Source organism: Gallus gallus, chromosome 13 (genome assembly GCF_016699485.2).
Source record: "Gallus gallus isolate bGalGal1 chromosome 13, bGalGal1.mat.broiler.GRCg7b, whole genome shotgun sequence".
NCBI classification, from domain to species: Eukaryota; Metazoa; Chordata; class Aves; order Galliformes; family Phasianidae; genus Gallus; species Gallus gallus.
In genome coordinates, this window is record NC_052544.1 from 13,848,460 (window position 1) to 13,873,876 (window position 25,417).

At 48.0% G+C, this 25,417-nt stretch overlaps 1 protein-coding gene across 18 annotated transcripts in view; it reads left to right on the plus strand.

The window, feature by feature from the left end:
• Positions 1-25,417, plus strand: part of COL23A1 (collagen type XXIII alpha 1 chain) — a 156,558-nt gene that overhangs the window by 110,569 nt on the left and 20,572 nt on the right. For 8 of the 18 annotated variants that reach the window (XM_040647194.2, XM_040647196.2, XM_040647198.2 and 5 more), the window contains exons 4-13: positions 1,012-1,055; positions 15,225-15,251; positions 16,693-16,719; positions 17,246-17,272; positions 21,070-21,141; positions 22,416-22,532; positions 22,964-22,999; positions 23,319-23,345; positions 23,753-23,779; positions 24,841-24,885. In XM_040647194.2, coding sequence (XP_040503128.1) covers positions 1,012-1,055; positions 15,225-15,251; positions 16,693-16,719; positions 17,246-17,272; positions 21,070-21,141; positions 22,416-22,532; positions 22,964-22,999; positions 23,319-23,345; positions 23,753-23,779; positions 24,841-24,885 — 449 coding nt within the window. Of the gene's footprint in view, positions 1-1,011; positions 1,056-4,405; positions 4,433-15,224; positions 15,252-16,692; positions 16,720-17,245; positions 17,273-21,069; positions 21,142-22,415; positions 22,533-22,963; positions 23,000-23,318; positions 23,346-23,752; positions 23,780-24,840; positions 24,886-25,417 lie in introns of all 18 variants that reach the window. The other 10 variants (XM_040647204.2, XM_040647209.2, XM_040647197.2 and 7 more) reach the window with 9 other exon arrangements.

Here is a 25,417-nt window from a genome sequence, read left to right on the forward strand (position 1 = left end):
GGGTTTTGTTATTCAACTTTTCAACATAAGATTTTTTTAAACAAACTTTGAGAACCTTGATGATGCATTAGCTTGAAATATGCTTCTCATTGTATTTTATAGAATAATACACAATGAGGAAAGCTAATTATTTTTTTTTCCTCTGTTTTAATTTTCCCCACAATATTATTTTTTTCTTTTTTTAATTGTAATTTGTTTCTGGTTTGGATCAGCCAGGAAATGGAGCATGAAGGAGCCCAAACCAGCAAGCTTTGGGACGCCTTGCAAGTGGCAGTGGACATGGATTGCATTAGAGCAGGGGCTCAGGGTTCACCTCCTGGTACCACTGACCAGGGCAAATGCTGGGAAAGCTGCAGAAATCAGCAGGGCACGTGGCAGAGACCCTGCCCTGCAGGGGTGCGCCGCTCTCTGTGATCATTTATTACTGTTTATTAACTCCTGTTAACCACAGCTTCAGCCAGTGATACTGGTACCCAAAACCTGTTGTAGATTTGTGGGGTTGCTGCATCGCTCCAGCCTTGAAGGCAGCCATATCACTGTCATGCTACTGTGGCAAAGATGGGCTTTTGAAATTTCATCTCCAGCTTTTATTCCATAGTAATGTGGAGCTCCATGGTGAAGATAATCTTTCTACCTGTGGAACTCCAGCTGTATTGAGGGGCTCTGCTGGCTGTGCTCTGTGGTTGCATGGGATGCCCAGGCAGTGAATGTGGGTGATGCCTTGTGCTGTACTTGGGGTCTTGTGCGGAGAGAGGGGATGGAGTCACGCTGGGAACAAAAGTGTAAAAAATGTAATTTTATGCCTGCCACGAATGCTGGCAGGGCAACATCATGCGTGGCATGGGAGAACAAGGACAGCGTCAAGGTAATCTAGGAAGTCATCATGCTGGAATTGAACTGAGAAGTAGTGTAACTTATCTTTTTTTTCCCCCCTTTTCTGTGCTTTTTTAGGTTATGCTTCACCTTCATGATTAAGTGACTCTTTTTCTTTGTTTTTCTTTTGTTTTCCAGGACCTGCAGTAAGTATCGTGGATTTTACAGTTGGATCGACAAAGTTAAGGCTTTCCCCTTCCCCCTCCCCTTCCTTTCTGTGTCATTGCAAAAGCACAGCATTTTTTGGTAGAGGTGTGTCTGGAAGGAAAATTGGTACCAGATGCTGCTGTATTTTTTTCACAATGGTAGACAAATGGTGTGGGGGGAGTTCTGAAATGTTTAACTTGCTGCCCTCGGGGACTTCCAGTAATTTTAAACCCAGCAAATATTCAGAATTAAAAAAAAGGAAAGGTTTCCCTTTAGAGTTTCTTTACTCAGTTTCTATTGGGCCCCAAGAGCGCTGTACTAATATTTTAATGTTTTGATGGGATTTTTAGTTCTAAAGCTCTGCCTTGCTTTTCTTATCTGTTGTGTTTCCATCACTTAATATGGGTTTGGTAGTCTTGCAATGGGGGCTGGAGGGGAAGATGCAGTTTGCTTGCTTCTCTTTGAAGTCCTGGGGAGAATAATGAGCATTCCTCCCAGCGCGACCAGAAAATTTATGGGGAATTTGTTGTTTGAAGGGGTAATAGTTGAAAATGTGTCAACTCCTCCTTCCAAATGTTTGGACATGCCTTTCGCTGTGCCACCACCACTTCCAAATCTGAGGTTCTCCCGCTGCTTTTGGAGCCAGAAAAGAGCATTCCGTTGGGCCCTCCTCGCTGCCGAGGGCTTTTAAAAAAGGATTTATGGGCATTAGGTGCTTCTGTTTTCTTTCTATCTTTCTTCCCCCAGTGCTGGAGGAGAGGCACAGGCTGTTGGCAGCCATGTGTTTCCCTGTCCATGGTTGTGTTAACAGAGACGTTTCTTCACGTTGCTCTTGTCTCATAGGGCCTCCAACCTCATAGGGGTTGGAGAGGGGTCATTTCAGGAAAAATAGCTTGGCTAGCAATTCCTGGGCTAATTAATTTCCAGTTCTGTCCATCTGCCTAAAGGCCGAGAGGTGACGGGGGAGATGCACGTGGAGCATGGGAGCTGTCACAGCGCTGTGGCTTTGGCTCTCCTGGGATGGACCATGCTGCTGGTGACTTTGGTTAATGGCATTCAGCCATTGGACATTTTGCTTCTATTTCAAGTTTGTTTTTTAGCCCGAAGAGGGGATTGAGTGAAGTTATTATTGGGCCACGTTTTGAAGGAGCAAATTAGGAGAATTTAAGGCTTAGTGGCTTTGACTTGGCTGTTCTTGGAGGAGGTCTGAACACGTTGACTCTAAATGTTGTGCCCAGCATTAGCCATAAATCCCGGATACTGGTTGGCTCAAGAAGGGCAAACAAATGAATTTTCCTTGTCAATTTGTTGAGAAGTTTAGTCTGACCATGAAATCGTTTTCCTGTGAATATTCTGTAATTAAAGACCACGACACGGCCTCTCTGCCCACACAACAAAAACGATGCCGTGGCGTTTGGAGATGTTTGCTATGATGGTGTGAATGGGGCAGGCGCCATCCGAAGGGATCAGCAGAGCCCTGCGTGGATGCACGGTGCTCAAGGTGCTGGAGCTGAACTCCACTGAGACGTCTTCGAGGGACTGTTTCCTCTTAATTCAAGTACCTTGGCTTTTAAACGGGTTGGTTTAACCATTTCTGCACCTGCCATCAGCCCACGCGCAGCCGTGTTGTGCTTCCTCACGTGTGCTCTCTGTGCGCCATGCGGCGGAGGCAGCATATGGTGCACTCTGAGTTTTGCTTTGTCCCTCCTTGGTTTCATTTCCTGGTTCCCACGGCACTACTGAATGGCAGGCGGAGCGCAGGGGAGATGGAACACAAACAAGGCGTTTTTCTCTCCCTTTGCCCTTCCAGAGAACTCCTGGTTTAGTTCAATTAAAAAATAATCATCTCCCCATTTTTAGCTCAAGTAGCGTTTTCCAGAGACTTCTTTAAACATTATAATAGAAGTCCTAGAGCCCACAGAACCACAATATTATTTTATTTCAGCAGTACTGCGTTTAGCTCTATTGGTTTCTTCTGTTTCTTGATTTTGGCCATAAGGAATCGATTACGTCTTACATGTACAGCATCGCACTGCTAAGGCTGTATCCTCAGTTCTGTCGCTCCCTGGTAGCAGTTGTTCTGGCATTTCGTTTTTTGGCTGTCACAAGCTAGTTGTGTGTATGAAATTATTAGAATTTGTGGTGCAGGATTTGTGGCTGTTGGATGATTGATCGCCCTGTCTCGTGAGTGAAGGGGATTCTGCTCCGCTGTGCTATAAAACCTCTGTTTCACAGGGTATTAAAATCACATGCTGGGTAGGAAATTTCTGCCATTGAAGGATAGACTTGCCACATACATAATTAAACATTTACAGTCCCAGATATTAGCAGACACTTTGTGTATTAGCATGCTGACTGGGGAGCTCACCAGCAAGCGAGTTTACAAGTGTTTCCTATTTGTGTGTGTGCTCCAGTGCCATACATCTCCATAAAAACCTCACCGTATGCTTCATCCCGAGGCTGCAATTTGTTGAATAGGTGGTTGTGGAAGTCGGTGTTGTTTCTGGATGAACCAATAGTGCTGCAGGAGGCGTCTGGAGCTGCAGAAGCACTTAGCAAGAAGTGAAAACCATTCTAATGGATAGGAATGGGCTGCCAGAGCTGCTCGTGCTGTAAGAAACGTGTGGAGCTCGCTGCATATCTGAGGCATGCTGACATAATCTATGTTTATAGTAGCATATGACACTGCTGTAGCAGACACATGCCTTACTGCCTGCTTGTGTACCAGCTAATGCTTAACAGCTCCTTCCTGGGAATCTGCCTTGTGTCTGGCTTACAGCAGTCCCTCGCTGTGCCACCGGCTCAGCTGGAACTGTAAATGCCTTTGGGAGCCCCCAGAGGGGGAGCAGAAAGGGTGAAGCCCTCTGGGCAAGTTGGGTTTTTCTCTGCTGATCCTACAGGTATTGTTAATGACTTAAGGTCTTTTCTCATAGCATCCTCTGCTTTCCACTTCACTGCAAACAGAATCGAGGTGTAGAAGTGAGCTGGGGGAATCTCAGCCTCAAAGAGAGTAATGGATTTGAAAGGAGAACCCTGCGTAGGATCAGGTGCTGGGTTGGTTCAGTGCTCAGCAATCACCAACAAAACCTCTCCCTGGTTTTGGGATGGGGCCGTGGGTGCATGGCTGGGACCCTACTGATTGCTTCATGGGCAGCAGGGATGGGAGCAAGCTGGCCAAGCCTTCGGTAAGTAGCTCAAGTGAGGCATGAGGTCAAAATCTGGGGAAAATTGGCTGTAGGCGTGACCTTCTGGGGGAAGAAAATTGCCCCGAGAGGTCCCTCTGGAGGAGTTTGGTCCCAGGGCCAGTGGGGGAGCTGACAGCCCCTGCCCTGCCTGCTGCCATGTGCATTGACTGACCTGATATCTCGCTTGTTCCCCACCACAGGGGCAGTCAGGACGCGATGGTTACCCGGTAACTCCGCTATTCCTTTTATTTTAACTCTCTTGTAATCTGCACCCCGTCATCCTTTCTGTCTTTGCCATGACACTTGATCTTCTTTGCGTGTCTTGATCTTTTTTTTTTTCCTATTTTCTGCCCTCTTTGTCAGTGATGGCCTTTTGAGAGATTTGGCCCCAAATCTCAGGAGACTTCACAGTATTCTCCATTGTTTACAGAGCAAAAGGCTTGAAGTCTTTCATGGTATTACAGAACACTCTTGTGGTATTTGCTATTACACTCCTGCCTGTTTACTTTTTTCTCAAGAAGACTTAGGGAAACTTGCTCCTTGTCACTGCCACCTCATGCCCTGTCCTGATTCCCCCTGAGCAGCTGTTAAACCAAACCAACATCTGTTGGATTTTGTGTGTGTGATGGATGGAGAGCTTGAGGGAGGAGGGCTGGAAGGAAAACAAAGCTGATTTCAGTTCCCATTTCCCCTCCCCGAGGAAGACAGGAACCTTTCTCCAGCAGGCCCAGAGGAGGAGAGGTGCACACAGGTGTTAATTCTGCAGAATGAGCAGGTGGACTTTGCAGCGGGATGGGGCACCATTGCTTGGGATGGCTCCATCTCCCCCTGGCAGCCATGCTGGAGGCTTGTCATGTCTGTGGGGCCTCAGCAGAGCAAGGAGGGCACAGAAACACACAAGTAGTGGTTAAGAGCTGAGCTCAAGATGGGAGACTTTGCTCTATAGTTGACCTATGTAATTGTAGTTTTACGGTGGCTTCCTGCTCTTGCAAGGTGTGGCTAACCACTGATGAACAAGCAGTACCCTTGGCTGTGGGCAGGTTTGTCTTCATCTTCTGTTGATGATATTCCGGCAAAGTGTGTGCCTCTGGTTAGCCCTGGAGTCCTGAACGTCGAAAATGTTGATGAAATAGAGATGAAATAGCAGATTTTCCCTAGCACAGAGCATGTCCCCCAGCCTGGCCTGGCAGCCAGCCCCAGCCTTGTGCTGACTCCAGGTCCTGGTGAGGGATTCTGCTGCTGCCACAGGACTAGCAGTGACCTCCAGCTCTGCTGCTACCTCTGCACTGGGAGAGCAGCATTATATCCCTGGAAGGTTTTTGCTCCTGTCTCCTTGCTCCCTGGGAGCTGCTGTTGCTACGCCACTGGTTTTATTCTGGGCCTTGCAAAATGACGAACCCAACCCAGTGAACAGTGAATTGCTGGCCTGTGGCTACACTAAGTAGCTTTATCTAATAAGGAGGTGATAATAATTGCATTTTCAAGGCAATATGTATATGTGGAGGAGAAAACAACATAAAGCAGAATTGAGAGTAATTCAGTAGAAGCATGTGGAGAGACTTTATTACATCCAGTTGCTCGGGCAAACTGATGTAATTATTTAGTTCCCTTCTGGCTGATCAAATTAACTCTGAGCAGGTAAAACTTGAAGGTGGACGTAGTCCTCGCCTGGCTGTGGTTGCTCCTGTGCGATAGTGCAGGGCTGGTGGTGGAGGTGAGCTGTGTCACAGTGGGGGGTGCTCAGGGCTCAGTGGGATGTCCTTGGGGGAGAGCGCCTTGCTGGGGGTACAGCTGGGGATGGGGCTCGTGGGTAGGGCTGGGTACTGGCATGGCCAGAGATGCCTCTAATGTGGGAGACTTCATTTGAGCCCGGTGAGTAGATGCTTTCATAGAATCATGTGGGGATGTTGTGCCATCATCTTGGCACCTTCTGATCATTTCTTAAAGGTTTTTCCCTCTCCCATGCTTTCTGCAGTTCCTTAACAAAATTGCATGTAACTTTAGCTACAGGCAAATGCAGAAGTAGTAATGAGAGGAAATTAAATAGTGTTTGGCACCAGAGATGGATGTGGTAACACTTCCACCTCTTGGATAACGGTGCTTTGATTTTATTTGCAAGCTGCTAGCATTTAAGCAAGGTGCTGAGTGCAACAGGGAGGGCAGATAGGCACTCAGGAGGGCTTGAGCTGGCCTGTCAGTCCAGCTGGGCTTTGAGACTCGTGTTTAACAGTTAAGCATGTGCCAACAACAACGTGTGTTACCCTAAATCCCTTCTGGTTTTGAGTGTTGGAATCAAATGAAGTGGAAATAGAGCACAAGCTCTATGCAGTTGTGGGCTCAAAGCTCAAGTTGTTTCTTCTGGTGAGCTGAGGCGCATTGGCCAGCCACGATCCTGGTCAGGAAAAGCCTTCAACATGCATTAGCGCAACTGTGTGTGGTGTGGGCTGCATGGAGGGCACAGGGGCACAGCACCTTCCAGGGCCCTTTTACCTCTCTGTCTGTGATGCTCAGCTCCCGTTTCACTGTGCCAACAGTTGCCCTGCTCAGGAACGTGCCCAGCAGCCATGGGGACAGCACTGGGGCTCCAGCTGCCCCCACTTTGAGTGTGCGCAAGTGGGTGCTGAGCTCTCCCTGCTGCCCTGGAGGGTGTTGCAGACCACGGCTGTGGGCAGGACAGCCACTCCTGCTGGTCTGCCTGCATTGTTTTGCTCTGGCACTCCCCTCACCAGCTTCTGAAGAGATGACAGCAGCTTTGGATCAGATTGAGGATAATTTGGATGACGCTTTTGGCCAGGAGTGACCACCCCAAACTTACATGCAGCCCCAGAGCTCGATTTTGGGTTTTTACACAGTTGTACTGAAGCAGAGGAAAAGCAGATGTGCACTGTCCCACACTCTGCTCTGTGCCTAAGCAGGGACCCGTGTTTACCTCACCATAGGGTCGGTGCGTTGGCATGGGGGGTCATTCATCCTTGTAAAGCCAAGAAGGGAACAGAGAGGTGGGTTTTGCAGAGGGCCGGAACAGTGGTGCTTCTGGTTGCTTATGCTAGTGGTGCAGACAGCTGTGTTTGGAAAACAGAGACATGAAGACCAGATGGATCATCTACTGCCAGTACAGCTCTTCCAAGTGACCTTCTGGCGCAGGCAGATCTTCCCATCAGGAGATTGTTTAATGGAATCAGATCATCTAAGGAGGAGAGAAGTGATGGCTAGGAGGTGCCTTCAGCAGCCTGCACTCATCCCTTCCTCCTGCCCCACGTGGGAATGGTTTTCTCCTTGCCTTCAAACCACTCAGCTCTCCTCCTACACAATATTTCTCCTCTTTCCCAGTGAGATGTCGTATTTGCTGTTCACCAGAAACCATTTCCTTCCCTCGTCCCATCCGCCAGAGAGCCTTCTGGAGCCCGACTGCTGAAGAGTTTCATCTGCCTCTGCTAACTCATTCCTCCCCAGAGTTGGTCTCCACAACACCACCTAAACGTGACATCCCCAATGGAGAGTTGTCACTTCAAGTGGGAAGAAACCAAAGGAATTAAGTTGATTAATGAGGTGAATTACTTTATGTGCGTGTCTTCATTAATAAAAAGCAGAGCGGGGAATAGGCTTTGCAGAAGAAGTGTGATAGGAAACAGAGTTGTCTCTTACTTTGTACATTTTCCTTGGAATACTAGTGCCTATTTTTAGTGGAGCAGAGTGTTACTCATTTGGTTCTTCCAGTGTATAATGTTTGCCTTTGAATTTTGTAAATCAGTAATGCGTGTTGCCTGAAAGAGCTTTGGCATTGCTCTGCCCATCTCTTGCAGTGGTGGCAGCTCTTCAGGGTTGTGGGGGAGGAGAGGGCTTCCAGTTCTGCCTGCTTAGAAGTTACACAATTGCTTACTCAAATTCGCTATCCAGTAATACCATCCTTTTCTGCTGACAGATAACTGCCCCACCAAGATGAGTTAGCAGAGTTCTGGTAAAGGACAGTGAGTTGTTGGTTGTTTTTAATGATGTGCTTCGCAACGGGGGGCCTTTTGAACCCTCATTGCATCCTGGCACTTTGTGCTGGGTGAACTTTGAGAGTAACGCAGACTTTGCTCTACGCTGATGCACCTTGCAGGGAGTAACTGCTAAGTCAAAACCGAAATATTCTTGCACAGGATATTCTCATCTTGGGCTAAGTTGCAGTTGGAGCTGAGCGGCTCAGCATCTTCTGAAACGCTTTTTTGGGAGCTCTGCATAGTGACCTAAATGCACAGCTGTGGTGCTTAGAGCCAGAAATTAACTTGTAAGGATGACAACCTCTGGTTTTAATTAATTTTCAAGGCAAAAAGTGAAGCCAAATGTTATTTCTGAGCTGAAGTCTGGGAGCGAGGCTGGGGGAGCACTTGCAGAAGGGAAGCTGGCTTTGTAGCTCCCAGGACCTCAGCATGGCAGTGCTCTTGGTGGCAGCCCTAGGCCTTGGCTTCAACCAACTGAGTTTGGGGTTTCCTCCAGCGAGCAATTAGGAGGTTCAATTAATGTAAATAACTCAGCAGGGGAAAGTCCATGTAAGCTGTTTGTGTGCAACCCATAAACATGCTCTGAACACAGGCTGATGTGCGAGAAATGAGGAACACATGCCAAAGCCAACTGCTTGTGGCAGTTGCTCCATCCTGTTGTGGTCCCTTCGAGTTTACCAAAAAGCTCCAGAACGTGGGTTTAGCCAGGTGTGTTTGGGAACAGCACTTGAACACTTCAGGAAGACTGCCAGGAATGGGAGACCACGCTCTGTGGTCAGAGCCCATGGGCTGTAGGGATGAGCGTGTGGATCTCATACTTTTCTTGTGGGTTTTTGTTTTTGTTGTTGTTGTTGTTTGGCTTTCTTTTGTTTTTGCAATAGGCAGATGCTTTCCAGACCCAGAGTGGTAGCTTGTGTACAGACATGGAGTGCCTGTATGTTCTGTGGGTGTTTCGGGTAGTTGTGAATGCCCATATAAAATAAAATCATATTTAATGTCTGTTGTTGGATATCTCCTAGAACTGTGTTGTGTAATTGGTGTCCATCCCCACAATGAAAGTTGTCATTGTCAAGCTGATTTTTTTTGTTTCCTTGGCTAGGTTCATCAAGGTCATAACTGTTGAACTGTAGTCATTATCCTTAATTGCAGGCTTCAGTCCTAGGTTTGTTCTCATTGGGTATCTTTATTCATAAATATTCAAACTTCAGGGATATCTCCTCTGAATTAAGTCGTTTGCACACATACTTCTCCCAGTAAGATCCCAAAAGACAGAAGTAACAGAAAATTCATTTTACAAGGCAAATTTTGTAGTTTGAGTTTCTTGATTCTAGTATCAGTTTTGTGGCCAATTCACGTACTGCCTAGAGGGGGTAACTTTAAGCCAGGAAAGCAGATCCAGTGCATTCTCCTGTTGTGTCCGTTTACTGTCTCTATCTGTGGAGACAATGACTTTGTAAAGAACATCTCTTCAGGGCAACAGTTTGTTTTTCTTTGGATTTAGAGGTAGTTCTTGCACAGGGAAAAATAAAAAGTTGCCTCATCGCATCCAGCAGGGGAATGGCAGATGCATTCGGTTGTCTTCTGGGCTTCCCATTCCTCTTACAGCACTTCTGGCCAAGCAAAGGCACCAACAACTTCAAGGAGAATTTTTCTGCTTGTATGCAGAAGAAAACTGAGGAAAACCAAGGAGTCTGCTCATCAGCCCCAAAGGAGAGGCAATCCCAATAGAGCCATAGAGGTGGAATTGCATTAGCAGGGCAAGAATATAAAGATACTGAGCGGTTGAAGTGTTTGCTTGGAATTCTCCAACACAAGTGCTTACCAACGTCAAAATTTCATTCCCACTGCAGAGCTTGTCTCCTTTCCTAGCTGGATGTTAAACACAAAATGTCCAGAACCCAACTGGGCACCAAATGCTTACTAGGAGGAGTTGCACAGCACACATGGAACCCATTTCAACCTCAGAAATTTGGGGGAAGTCAGGGGACTTTCTTCCATAAAAGCACTTTGTTGTTCTGGAAGCAAACTTGTGCCATGTGATGCACAGATGAGCTCTTGCTCCTGACCTGGTGCTCAGCAGCAGATGACACGATCTCATGCAATTGTGCAAGAGCGTGGAGGAGCAGGAGCTGGCCCACGCATCAGGGCAGGCAGCTTTAGGGCTTCTCTGCTTCCCTGTGTGCTGGGAGGAGCGGGTGAACCCATGGCTCTCTTGGGACATCTATTTGTGATTCATCTAAGCAGGTTCAGGAATTGAAGCAGTGTCTGGTGCCACTCCTGTGCAGTGATTTGTTTCCATCCCTTTGCGCTGCTCAGCATCGAATTTACTTCCAAGCATCTTTGGAAAGATGTCTAGCAAAGCAATGAGGGAGTTCTTTGAAGAGATGGAAGGAGACTTGTGCTGGAGTTCCGTGTTAAAGGCCGATGCTGAAGGGGAAAAGGTCTCTTATCTCCATAATGAACCCCTGATTAACATTGTTGGTGCATCTGGGAAGGGAGCTGGGAGCTAAGTGCTGCAGTGAGCCTGCAATGGTGCTGCCTATAAGGAACTGGATGGTGAGTAGGGTCCAGTACTGCTCCAAAAGACCCTCAGAAGAGTGCCAGGGCTGTTTGTTTTGGTTTTGTTTTTTTTCCTTCTCCCCCTTTTATTTTGTATTGGTGAAGGATTTGAGGAACCCATGCAAGCACCGATATCTGCACTGGGATCCCCTGGCAGAGGACGTTGGGTGGCGGGCAGCTGGCGTGGCACAGCCCAGCCTGCAGGGTGGCAGCTCTCCTGCAGAGCCCCACGCTCTGGTTTGCATTATGGGTGAAGTTCTTAGCACACTGCTGCTCGTTTCTGCTTTGTTTCTGTCAAAGAATGGACATAAGGCTGCCCAGCAATATGAGGACTTTTTTCTTATTGCTTTTTTGGAATAGAACACATTTTTTCTCTGGTTGGTTTGTTAACACACGCCTGGCCCTTATCAGGCTGCTGCTCTGCATCCTCTGTCAGGGATTGGCTGCCTTCAGCTGTGGCTGCAGGACATGGTTCCATCTGAAGCACATTATTAGCAAAGGTGGTTAATTAGCACGTGAACAGATCTCATGGGGAGAATGGCCAAGGGGGATCTGTCTGGACTCAGCTATTGCCTGCAGCAGCGTTGGGGTCGGGGTGTGGGGGGTAACCCTTCCCATGGGCTGGAGGAACTCAGCCATCTCCTCACGTGTATGTAAGTGCTGCAGCTTGGAAGGGCCAATGATTCTTGGAGCAGTGGTGGAGGTGGATGGAGCAGAAAGAAGCTCAGCAGCACTTGGTGATCCCAGGCCCGTGGTGATGGTGCTAAAATATTGCCGTGCCCCTTTGTTCTGACACTTCTCCTTCTCAAATGTAAGATTTTACTATTTTTCTAAACCGCAGAGACAGAGATTGAAGGCAGTCCTTTGAATCTGTGAAAATTTGACTGCAGGGTTCCTTCCGACCCCTGTGCTAATTTTTAGCAGAGCAGGAAACATTAAAAATAACCACGAGAGAAGATTTCCCAACTCGGAAGGGTTGGCCTTTTAGTGATCTCTGGCTTTGTTTTCGCTCAGTATTTTGCCCCTAACTTTCCTGCAGCGTTGCTGAAGCAAACCCATCCCCAGCAGCTTCGGCGATGGAGGAGGATGGCAGGAGGTCAGCCAGGCTGGCACCCAGCCTCCCCCTGAGCAGGGCGAGGGATGTGCAGGGGAAATGTTCATGGTTTAATGCAGGAGCTTTTGCTTTGGAATCAGAGCTCGTAAGCTTGACGTGTTTTCCTGTTTAGCAAATATAAAATTGTTCCTGAGCCTTTGGTGGCTCTCAGCATTGGGTGAATCAGCTGTGACTGCAAAAATGAGGTATTTTGTTGCTGTCTTGACCCTCCTGAGTTTCTACTGTGAAACACGCGAAAAATATCATGTTTTTTAGTACTGCCACTGAGCACTAAAGCTGAAACGTGTGGCCAAATCAAGGCAGACAGTGTGTGAAGCAGTAGCAAACTGCACTCGCGCCCCAGCATCTCACCTGGCGCAGGTCTGTGCTTTCAGCTAGCACATAAATCATGTCTTCGTGTGATGGGTGTTACTGTCTGGGGAGTGCAACTGCAGCACCTCTCACCTCTGCTCCTGCTGACCCATCTCCTCGCCTCCCGCGCTGCAGTGTGGCTCCAGCCAGATGCTGCAGATGTGTTTTCTTTATCAATCTGACAGGAACATTTCCTCCTTTCCCTTCGAATGTCAGTGATGTCCTGCAGAGCTGTGGTGACCTGGTGCTGTATGCAGGTGGTCCTTGCAGGCACCTCACTGGTGCGTGACTGGAAAATGAGATCTGAGTTAGTAACCAGCAATCAGTGGCTCCAGTGTTCACCCAGTGGCTGTGCCAGTGGCCAGCTGGGACCACACCAGTGCTGGCTTGCTCAAATTGCTTGGGGTTGATGGGTTTTGTCCCACTTTGTCACTGCAGCGGTGGTTTTGGTCAGATCCATGCTTTGAGGAAAGCTGATGGCATTTTTTCTCTACTCGGTCTCAAAGTACCAGGTTTGTTCTAGACAAAATGGTTCATCCTCTCCCAACTTTGTAAGCATTGAATTATGTAAAGTGTTGTCACTCTGTGATTAGGAGCAGAAGGCTTGTAGTAGCGCATGGGCAAAGACAGGAGTGAAAGTCATCCCTGGCAAAATCACAGCACAACTCTGCAAGCTTCCTATTGCTTTGGCTCTGTCGTGGGGTGTACGGAACGCTCGCCCTTCTCTTAAGCTCTTTGGTGGTTGTTCAAGTGTGGTTTTTGTCCCCTCTGAAATGAAAACTTCTCTAGAGTTGGTTTTTGATTGGGGAACAGGGAGTTGTTGTTTTTCTGTTCCTTAGTTATCAAATAAACTAAACATTGCTTCATCTTTAATTAAAATGACACGGACCAGAATTCAAGGAAGGGAGAATCACGATCCCAACTCTTGGGCTCTCCTGAATGTTGCAGGCTGTCCGTGGAGCACACCCACATCTCCGGTGTGGTCTCCCCCTTTACCCCAACAGCTCCACGACTGCTCGGGGCCTTTTGCCGTGGGCTGCTGGCCAGGCAGGTTGGGCTCAGCCCATCAGACCTCAGCCTGAACTGATGAACATTTACAAGCCTGACTTACGGCGTTGTCCGCTCAGCGGAGCGGATGGCCCAGAGCCCCTTTGAAAGCCCAACGGATATTGTTTCTCTTGAGCATTAAATGCTTTCCCTCAAACAAACATTCTTTGAATAGGCCATTGTTTTTCCTTCTGGATGTCCCTTTGTGGACTGATACAAGAATAGCTAGAAGCTGATGAATTGCTATTATAAATTTCTTCTATTTTTTAAATCCGTGGGGCTTCTGTTTCGTTGAGAACATGGATGTGCTGTGGGTTCCCTGCTCAGGTCCCACGTTTTTCCTCTGGAGGTCCCCAGTAGCTGCACTGGGAGCTTCAGGTCAATCAGCTCCAGAACTCGTAGCTTCAGGAGGGAAATTCGGCAGACCTGACACCTTTCCCAGTCACTCTGATGTAAAGAAGTGTGGTGAGATAAAGTGCAGAGCGATGTCCGTAAGGGGAAGGAGTAGTTTAGCTGTAGTAATGCGAGCCTCTATCAGTGGACACAGCTCAGTTTGCTCATATCTTTCATCAACACTTTTGTGTGTTGACATTTGTATACTGGTAGCTCCTCATAAATAACGTACAGTACGTAAATGATATAATCAGTGCTTGGTAGCTTCCGAAACCCCATGTGTACAGGGATGCCCATTGTTTTCAGGTGAATATCCTTGGCACTGCTCCCCCCAGCCCTTGGGGTTTGCCTCTCACCCAGCAGAGCCATGCAGACCTGGGGTTTAACACTCCAAGCCTGGCAGTACCGCTGCTGCAGGCTGATTTATTCCTTACTGACAGCTGGAGCTGGGAGATGGACACGTTATTTTTAATGCAGACTTTAGTCTTCTCTCATATCTCTTTTTTTTTTCTGTTTTTTTTTTTTTAATCTCCATTTCAGCATCATAGATTTAAGCTGAACTCAGAAAAGGTTCACCCTAAACAGTTCTCTAAGGAATATGGAAAACTTTGACTCTATGGTTGTGTTATGCGACCATCTAAAGGGCGTTTGCTTTGGTAGGTCCTTTGGGCTGCAAAGCCAAAGATGCTGTGGGGACGGCTGGCACAGCCCTTGGCTCTGCCTGGAGCCCTTGTCAGCCTGGGCTGGGGTATCTGGGGTGCAAGCAGGAGCCTGAGCACTTTGTGGACTTGCAGCCATCATGTCATATCTCTTTGGGAAATGCTTTCGGGTTGAGTTGTCTTTGTGTCTAAGTGAGGAGAGGCTTTATGGGCTTAGGCTGCAGGTAGAGGAGAATGCAGTTCTCCTCGGATTTACCATTAAATGGAAATAGCTGCTTACACTGATCAACCACAAGCTCCTGCAGCAGTGCTAGCAAAGGGAGAGCTGGGGTAGCCCAGAGCTTGGTCCCGCAAATACAGCTGTATTTCTGGCTGCTGCCGTTGGGACAAGCACACAGGTATCTGTGGGACGGATGTGCCCTTCCTTTCCTCCCTGGTGAGACACCTGGCCCCATCCATGAGGCTTCCCATTGTGGTCTGGAGGTGATGGGCGCTCCCCACAGAATAGAGCAGAGCTTTAGCGGATCCTTGGGAGAAGGCAGAACACCCCATCCAGCTACAAGCCTGCAGTGAATCACTCCTGGGACCCCCTCAGTTTAACCAAAGCAGTTCTTAGTCCTTAAAAGCCTGAGGTAGTCCTGAGTGCTGTGCCAGAGCCACGTGCCCCTCTCACTAACCCTGTCGCTTCCTTTCTCACCTCTTTGTGCTCTGCAAGTTATCACCTCTCGCTCAGCTTCTGTGAAACCTTCCTGCTGGATCGCATGCATGAAGGATAAGGTGTATAAGTAACATAGCCAAGGATTGTACAGTATGCAAGTAGAGCCTCTTTCATAGCATGACTGATACTGCTATGTTTGTAAATTGTTGGGGTATTTTATTCTTTAATCATATTGTCTTTTCCATTCCTTTTCAGGGTCCCCTTGGTTTGGATGGCAAACCAGTAAGTAGCACTGCATGCCAAATGTGTCATCTCTTCCTTCACACTGCTCTGCAATGGCTAGGCAGAATCTCAAATACAGCCTAAATCAAGATATTTGCTGCATGTATAACTGTTCACGGGGCAGATTGCATTTAGGATAATGATGCTGTGCAAGTTTAAGCCCTGGGCCTGAGTTTTCTTTCTTGTTTTCTCAGAAGCCCTATGGACACTCAGGTGCTCCACGCTTCTCTTGCTGATTTTTACAGTCACACACCTCCTGGTGGTGTTGGCTGAGCACTGGTCAGTGCTGAGTCCTTTCACTGGAAAACTGCTGCAGGAGCTCATGGCTGCTTCTGGTTTTTGTTTCCCAGTCTCACTTTGTTCCACGTTCACTAGAGGGCACCATCTGAAATCTTTTCAAGCTGTGGTCCTCAACCAAGTGATCTTTTTTTTCCAAAGTTGCTCGGACTTTGTCTGGGATAAATTCTTGGTTGCACTAATTTCTAGCCAGCTAGGGAATGTTTTGTTATAGCTGTATGTTGTATATTTTTTCATAGTTGTGGGTGGGGTTTTTTTTTGCTTTTTTTTTTTTATCTTGTCTTTGAATTAGCACAAAACCATAATTAAAAGAGTGGCGCAAACCTCTGCACTGCACTCCTTAACCAACAGGGATGCAAGTGGCTGAAGGGCAGGAGGGGACCTCTGAATGAGCAGCAGGAGAACCTGAATGAAAAAGCAAACTTACGAATGGCCAAACTCAAACCAGACTGCTCGCAATCCCTTCCACAAGAGTGAGTGGCCAGCAGGTTTGCTCAGAGCCCAAGCTACCAGCAGGAGGGATGCAGCGCGAGGCTGCAGATGCTCCAGCATCACTGCTGACCTCCTGCCTCCTTCCATGCCGTGCCGCACTGCTTCCACGCCGTGTGCTGGCCTGAACAAATGATGCTCGATGGTCTTGTGCTTGAAGGATGCAGAGCAGCACATCAAAGCTCTGCGGCTTCTCTTTAGGGCTGCAGTGTGTCTCTGCCTGTCTGTCTTACAGAAAGCTGTTTAGAAGGAATATGACTTATGTCTTCAGCAAATAGGCCAAAGAAAGCAGCCCATCCTCCTTGTTTATTTCAAACAGATGTATAATTGTTGTAATGATATGCTGAGCATGTGTTTTTCTAGAAGTGATTTAATACTCTGAGAAATGTCTTGTATCTATTCAGCATCATGTGCCCCTGAGCGGCTGTCATGCTGCCCTTCTCCACTCCTGTGCCCCTGCGTGAGCAGGCACGACCTCCTTGCTGCTTCCCAGTGGTGTGCTGTTCATATCCAGCAGCAAACTGCTTAAAGTAATAGTAATGTGCCTCAGGTTTGTGAACTGGTGAAAGCAGTCGGCTTGGTTTTGATGCTGGGGTAAGAGCGTATGCATTGATTCTGCTGTTCCTGAATTGTTGTTGTTCTTATGCTTTTCCAGGGGCCTCCAGGACCAAAAGGGGAAAAGGTAAAGACTGCATTAGCACATAGTTATTCAGAAACCAGCTACGTGTCTTTGTTCTGCTGCGATTCTTCTTGTTCACTTTGCCCATATACACCAAGCATGGCATCGCCACTGTGTTCAGTTCAGCCATAGAGCTGTCAGCACAGGAGCTGAAAGGCTGCGGGCTCCGTTGCCCTGTTTGCATGACATCCTCCCGTGAAGTTCGAGCAGCCAAGGAATGTCATTACTGCACAGAAAGTGATGTTAGTCCGTGCATATGTAGGACATAAGCATTTGCTAGGGGAGCCTTAAAGTTGGAAACAATCCATTATTCTAGATTTATTATGTTTCATCGCCTGCCAGGGCAGAATCATTCCCTATTGTGTTGTCTCCAAGACTTCTCCTCCCTGGTTTTGAATACATTAAGCAATAGGAACGTTCCCACTTCCCCTGTGTGCTGTTCCCTCGTCCAGCTGACCCCGCGCTCGGCTCCTCGTGTTTGAAATCTGACCTCTAATAGCTGACCTTTGCTGTTCTTCCTGACGCACAGGGTGAAGCAGGGGACGTCGGCCCGAGGGTGAGTAGTGACACAGCGTGTTGTTTCACTGCCAACTCTGGTTGGGTTTGGTCCCTGTGCAAAGCATGCAACTCTGTCCATGCAGCGGTCCTGGAAATGCTTTGTTTTGCCATTGGAGCTCTTCACGTTGTTTTTCTGTCTAACCATGAGAATGGGGAAAGGAGCTGAAGATCTTCATGGGCTCCATTAAGAGTTTAACGTGCCTTCCTATCCCTCGTTCTTTCTTCCCATGTCAGAGATGGGCTCTGTTCTCCTCTCAAAGCTGTGCTCCCTGTCCGCTGGCATCAGAGATCCAGCAGATGGTGGAAGTCACAGGTCCCAAGGCAAGGTGCCGTGTTGGGTGGGGTGGAGATTTGTCCTCTCTTGCTGGGAAGGGGGTGATGTGCAGGCCATGCCTAGGCTGCCAGTGGTTGAGAATGAAGGTTATTAAGTAACTAAAAGGTGAGGGGGAAATTGTTCTGTCTGTAGCTCAGATGGAGTTATCTGCACAGGGCAGTGGTTAATGTTGGCTGGAGATGCCTCAGGGCCATTTTTCCTTTTTCCACTCGAGGCTGTTAAGTGCTTTTTGGTGTCATTTCCCAAAGCAGCTCCATGGGTGCATCTGGAAACATCACCCTGGGGCTTCGAGAGCCCCTAATATTCCCCAGCCAGATTTATTCCTGCACAGCTGTGGAGGGGCTCAGTGTCTCAGCCTTGTTCTGAGTGCTTACTCACCCTCAGAAAAGGCTTTGGGAGACGATTCAGCTGCACACGGCTGTGAGTCTTTGCTCCTTGGCTGGGGCTGTAGGTTACTTCTGTGGGAGAGGGTATGTGTGGGGGTCGGTGATTTGCTTGGTGCCGGAGGTGCTCACCAGGCTTTGGAGCTCCAGGTCTTGTGCTGCCAGGTCTGTAGGGGGCCTGACTGCTGCCTGCAGCCCCCGTCCTGCTGCACAGCAGTGGGCAGAGGCCTGGACTGGACTTGCAGACATGAGCGCCAGCTTCCACGGCAGTGCTCGTCTCATGTTTTAATCTACCGCTAATTATGTGTTTATTTTCCCATGGGTGATCTTTGTCCAGATTTTATTTTATTCTTGTGTCATCTTGTTTTTATTAATATTATATATATATATATTTTTTTTTTTTTTTCACATCCTTTTACACAAGATTAAGAAAAAGGCTGGACTAAGTAGGTCTACCAACCAACAGTGCCTGGCTGTGAAAATCACTGCCGTTCTATCTCCAGCATTCGGGACTGGATTGGATATGAAACTTATTGATACCATCTGGCCCAGATTATTTTTTATTTCTTAGTTTAATCTATCTTCTTCCTCGAGTTTTGGTGGTAGCTTTGTTGAGATGGTTTTGAAAGATGTCACAGCAAGTCATCACATCAGCGGGAAGATAAATAACTCTGGATGCATCCAGCACTGTGTGCTCACAAATGTGTCTACGGGAGGTGGGGTTGGGACGGTGCGTGTCACTGAACACAAACATGTTATCACCAGGAATGACAGATTAAAAGAAAATAAGTTGGTTTTGGAGGGACTGCATGCGATGGAGCTGAGATGAGGATACTGGGAAACAGCTACTGGATGTGTTGGTGTCTGCTGCTGTATCTGTCCCTAATTAATACCTGCCAGCAGCATGGATATGTGGTTATTACACACATGAGTGTGGCTCATGTGGATGTTGGGGGTTGATTTTTGGAGACCTGAGGCAGCAGTTCCTGTTGGGCTGTCCATGGCAAAACCCAGTGGTAGAACTGAGCATTTGAGGGCCTGCAAAGGGCGCTGCAGGGCTGTACCTACCCAGGCAGGGAACAAACACCCAGCACTGGTGCGATGCCCCTGGGTGCACTGATAGGGAAAAAGTAGGAGCATGTGTCCTCTCTGTTTTGGGGAGGAATGAAGGAGCAAAAGCAGGATGCTGCCAGGGCTGAGACCTCAGTGCCCTGCGTTTCATGCTGGTTTCTCTCTTAAACACTTCCTTACACCTCTAAACAGCTTCATAATCCGGGCCAGCTCCCTGCGGGATGGCCGCTCTGGATTTATTACCCTGGCTTAGCTGATGCTCTTCTCACTGACAATGCAGATGTTTGGACAAATGATGGGATTTGATGAACTTTGCACATCTGGGTTGTGTATGTGGCAGTGGTGCCAGATAGGCTCTCGAGAAGGGGGAGAGGGCCTTCAACACATGCTTGTCCTTGTGTGTCTCAAAGAATCCCAAGTATGACTTCTGGTAGCATGGGCGGCACAGGTGGGAGTCACTGGTGGAGGTTAGGTGAAGGAAGAGGAAGGATTGTGAGCTTTGCCACAATGTCTCAGGCACTTTTCAGATAAGATGTGGCAGCTCAAGGACAACGGCAGTGCAGCATCACCTGGTTTCATCCAGTGTCCAGGTGCCTGGCAAAGGTGACCTGAGGCTGTTGGCTCTCTGGCTTTGTTTCCCAGTGCCTCTGCCTCCTGTTGCAGTGAAAAGCTCCCATGCTCCGTAGCCCATGAGGTGCTCTCCTGCTTAACAGCCAGGGACTGTCCCAGCAGCATCAGCTTCTGAGCTGCTGCAGAGTTAAACCTGAGGCAGCTGTGGGCTGGGGCTCAGCAGGTGAAAAGGGCCTTTTTCCCTTTATGCAAAAAGATGCTTGCTGAGCTCCAGTTGCAGGTAAGAGCTCAGCGTGTGGAGTGTCCTGCAGGGCTCAGCGTGACAGTCATTGTGGAAATGAACAGATCTTTATAGTATTTACTTAGTTTGAATCACGATGTTGAAATAGCTAAATTGCATATTCTGAAGCTGACAAATGTCAGTGTTCCTGGTGTCTTTTCTCTGAGCCCACAGTGCTGCACAGGGTCAGATCCAACAGCCCGAAAGCCTGAGGGCCAGTGCAGTGTGGGGCAGCTCTGGCTTACTGCGTGCTTCCCTGGCACCCACCTCTCTGTAGTCCAGATGTTTGCAGAGCCAGAGATGACATCTCTGCATTTCATAGCCCTGAGGGCGATCACCATCCTTAGCAGGGATCATTTAAAATAAAATGTGTAAGGGCTCTGTGACACCATTGATGTGGATGCGGCTTCATCTTGGTTTTACCCTTTAGGGTTTGGGCATTATGCCTTTCCAGAATGGCTGTAATTGAGTGAGGGCTGAGCTAAAGCCTCTCTCTGCAGAGTGAAAATCCTCTTTCCTGGAGGACGTTCTGTTTGCTCCATTCCTCGGTCTCTCCTCTTGCAGTCTTCTGATGGATGGACCCTGGGCTGGATGGTGGAAAGGGAGCAAGCAAAAACAGCCCAAGAAAGGAAACCTACTGCTTCTCTCTAGATAAGTGGAAAGGCTGAAAGATAATAGCAATGACTACTGACATGGTCTGAATACATTGTTTTTGCATCATATAAATCTGAGAGATTTATCGGTGTTTGCAGGCTGGGGAATACATCAGTATTCATTTTAGCCTCTAAAAAAAAAGATAATATTTGATCTCAGGAGAAAGGCTGGGCTGTATCCCATGTGGCTTTTACTGGAAAATGCTCTGCATTCTGCAGAAGAGTCCTGCAGTGGAGAATCGTCCATACCCAGCAGCCCTGAATGTCCTATTGTGCAGTAAACTCATGAAAGGAGACTTGTTTTGCTGTGCCTACTTAGTGAGCCTCCAGTGCATCCAGAACGTGAAAGCCACCGGTTGTCTATCCAGACCTACTCCTCTTATAGCCATTAATTATTGAAGAGAAGTTGTTATGCATTTGATGGCCTTTCAAACTCGCTCTGTGCTGTGCTTACATCCTAAATTCTTGCTCTTTCCTCTTCCTCCTTCCCCTGCACTGTGCTAGATGGTTTTCCCTCGCCTCAATCATGGATTCTTGGCTAACGATCAGCTTGTCTTTAGCCGCCGTGTGCTCAAGGTAGACGTATCAGATCTGCTGCCTCTGGTTTGCTGTGTTTGTTTGAGCTGCTTTTGTTCCCTCCTTCTGGCTGATGGTGCACTGGTGCTGTTTGAAATGGTCACTGCCATGGGGCACTCAGAGGTGCCTGCAAGGAGCAGCCAGGGGGAGCCCTGTCAGAATTCAGGGGGAGTTTTGGCAAAGCAAAGAGTCATAAAAGTGGTGGGGTTTCAGCATTTGGTCCTTCATGGGAAGCGGGGATCGCGCAGCAAGTCCTATAAATGTTCATAGGGTGTACGCATGGTGTCCATAGTATCATAAGTATCATAGTATCATAAAGTAAAATGCATTAAAATGCAATTGTCTAAATCCCTGTGCTCCAGATGTGACTTTTCAATTAGGCAAAATTTGGTGGGAGGACTCTTGTTGTAATTGGATGCAGCGTTCAGGATTAGCAAATAGGATCTTCAAAAACTATGCAAGTGATTTAGGAGCACGCATCTTGTTGAAAGACAGCGGGGTTTGTGCTGCTGAGTCACTTAAGGACTTCTGAAAATCCCACGCTTGTCCGTGATTTGAGGGTGGACCACATATTAAATACAGCCCTGTTGGAGCCTCGCTGGTAACCCGTCCAGATGTTGCTAGAAGATTGATGGCACAGCCTTTCCATGAGGATTTGCATTGTGTAGCTGCATGTTGGGACCGCGGTGGCTGGCGGCGGGTTGCAGTGCTCCCCTTGCACAGCGTGCACTGAACCTTTGCAATCACAAGGAGAGGCAGTGGCTGCTTTCTTTCCTTGCATCCCAGTAGGATGTCAGCTAAGCTGGATGTTAATATAGGATTTTGGCTGTATTTTAAGTCTACTACTAAGAACTGCTTTCTTTTTTTCTTTTTTTATGGGTTTTTTTTTTTGGTGTGGTCCACTAAGGTCTGGACTTGTGTGCATGCTCCACGCCAGCATGTTGTTGGGTTTCATTTATTTCTGGGTATGTTGAATTGGTGGATTCTATGCAGACAGTTGCTGGGGAAAGGCTTAATGAGATGAAACCCTGTTGGAAAGCGTTGAGCAAAATCCCAGTTGAGGAACCAGACTCAAAGGTCTTGGAGCAGCTCTGAGCTTGCTCCCAGCCTTTCCAGTTGGCTGCTGCAATTAATCCTGCCCAGGATGGTAGTGGTCAAGTTGCCCATGGCCTGGGAATGCAATGCATGTGTTGTGGGCACCCTCTGGCCAATGCCAAGCTGCTGTGCTTGTCCACGCTGCTTCATCTCACTATATCTGTGTGAACCTCTTCCAGGGCGATCAAGGTCGAGATGGAGCCACTGGCCCCCCTGGTCCACCAGGACCCCCAGGTGCCCGGGGGCCTCCTGGTGACACAGGAAAAGATGGCCCAAGAGGACCTCAAGGCCCCCCTGTAAGGACCAGAGCTGTGCAGTGGGCACATACTGTGTGGTCCCCAGCCCTTCGAGGGAGAGGAGAATTAAGGGCATCCCCTTCCCCGTCCCAAATGCTTTGTTCCCAGTGCTGGTGGCCACTTGCGTTGCAGAGTTTTGGGTCTTGGGGTGAGGGAGCAGAGGGAGATTTCCATCTTCTGGAGCAAAGAGCTGGACCTGGAGCGTGTGTTTGTGGCCACCAGTTGTAATGCAGAGAGCCCAAAGGGGATCTCCTCAGTGATTTGTAGGCATCAGAAGACCTGCTACAAGTCTTCAGATCACTGGCAATTCATTTAATAAAGAAATAAGCTGAAACAATGCTGTTGGATGGCCTGATTATCACTGAGTGTTGAGAATGAGGAATGATTGATACTTCCAGGTGGTGTTTCTTTTGCTTTTGTTTTTTTTGTAGGGTCTTAAAGGCGAGCCAGGGGAGGACGGCCTTGTGGTGAGTATTGCACAAAGGTGTTCCTATTGCACTGCCCAGGACATCCCTTGCTCTGCATGTTGCTTGCTCTGCACAGGGTGGTTTCATGTCTTTGCTGATTGATGCCAAAAATGATAATGCATAGAATGCACAAGTAAAAATATATATGTATGTCTATTTACTAGTTGTTGTTGGGAGCATGGTTCTGTTTACAAGGGGGGATGAGAAGCTGGCATCTGCATCGTTTTTTTCATGGGGATGAAAATTTTCCTGGATGTGTCTGTATTCTGTTTTGCTCTATTGTCAAATAAGCACAACCAACTGTTTTTTCATTCCATAGGGTGCCAGGGGACCCCCGGGGCCAAAGGTGGGTGATAAACAAATTCTAACAAGAATTCTTGACATATTTCTGTAGAAGAGGAGTAGAAATGAACATACGTATTTCACGGTGGAGTTGCTCTCGTCCATACTGATCAGATAGTGAATTTCTGAAGTACTGAATCAGCCGTTGACTTGAAGTTGTCCGAATGTGCAACCTACACAGAAAGCACAGCCCCTGCCCCTAATAAAACCTTGAAATGGGGTGGGGTAGGAGCTGCGGGGGTTGGAGGTCAGCATGCTGTTAGAATGTGCTTTCTTCTATTTTGGGGGGATAAAGTTGATCAACACAAGTGAATTATTTGAACTTGACAATGAATTTGGGGTGTTAGCACAGTTGGCCTTATTTTCTTTTTCCCTAATCATCTTTCTTTTCTGTGTTTATTGCTTTTGAAGGGCGAGCCCGGCATGCAAGGGAAGAAGGTAAAACAGTGATTTTGCTTTGCTTTGCTGAGTGCTAGACTAGGGAAACTGCTTCCAGAGGGTGATGGAGAAACTGCAGTCCTGGCTGCATGCAGCAGCCCCAGTGGTGTTCCCTGGGGTCCTTCCCATGTGCTCCACGAAGAGCTGTGATTGCACGACCCTGCAGCACAGATGCTGCCATGTAAAAGCATGGCTTTCATTACAGCAAACAGGCCAGAAGCTGCAATTGCATCTGCCCAGTAGACAAAAAGAATGAAATACTGAATGCCAAACAAAGCAGTAGGTCTGAGTCCTTCTGCTCAGATAATTCGAGCTTGACTGAGAAGCTTTTGGAAGACGTTATCTCCCAGAAGGCCCTGTGGTGGGCTGAGTTTCCTGGGAGAGGCATGGCCACACACAGTCTCGGTGTGGTCAATTCTCATGGGCAGGAGAGGAATTCCCACACTCAGAAGGAGAGATGCTCTGTTTGGGTTGGGTGTCAAAGACTGGGAGATGCACGTGTTTTCTGCTCCTGGCCCAATCAAGGAGTGAATAAATCACTGCCTTCAACCAAAACCAAAGTGCTGACAGGGCCCAGCTGTTCCCTCTTGCTGTTTTGCCCCAAAACAGACATGGTCGTATGCATTTTTCAGATGACAATTTGTGTAAAGATTTGGCAAGTGCCCAGCAAAATTAACCTCTTGAGCACCTACAGGGCAGTATCACATCAGGTGAAGAACAAAGCGTGACACGTGAGCCCCAGAAAGTCTCCTCCTGGTGTGCAGGTGGTCAAAGTGAAGTCCATGACGATGGGTGGTAGTTTGCAGGAGGCCTGTAGGAGATTCACGAGGCTCCCCAAAACCCCTTGTGGGTCAAATACATAACTCTGTTGCCATGCCCCATACCTGTGAGCAGGGGAGGCTGACACAGCTGGATGGGAGCAGAAGACCACACTGCAGGCTTCTCCTGGCTTCCTGTGAACCCGAGTGGCGCTCAGATCTGTGCTATGGTCAATGGGGATGAATGAAGAGTTGAACCCCGATGGCACACGTGTACAGGCTCTTTGTGCTTTGTTTCATCAGGGTGATGATGGCATCCCAGGGGAACCAGGACTTTCAGGCCCTAAGGTGAGTGTCTGTTCTGTGTCTATCTAATGTATGTGCTTGGCAGCACCTGTTGCTCTCTGGCTTTCTCATTGGCACTGTGTTGTGGTTGGGGCATGCTGAGAAATACAATTCTGCCTGAATATGGAAAGAACAAAAAACAGAGAAAGAGATGTGTAACTCATCCCTCTGCCCAGAAAGCCTTGAGTTTGCAACTTGTTGGCTGTTGCAGAGAATTGCCATGGAGAGCCTCTAATTGCAGAAATAATTTGAACAGCATTGCTGGTGATGGCCTGGGCTTTGGGCTCTCAGTTGGGAGCCTTTGGGCTGTGGTTGTGGAGCCAACGTTGCAGATGAACACACAGCCCACAGCCAAACTGCTAAGCCTGAAAGCTCCCCTTAATCTTGAGCGTTCCCCATTTTGCACGTGGGCAATGTGATACGTTTTAGGTTAAAAGCAGTGCTTTCTTCACTTCTGCACATAAAAGTAACAATAAGGCAAGAAAACTACAATCTGGAAAAATCTATTCTCCATCCTACCCATATAGCATTCATC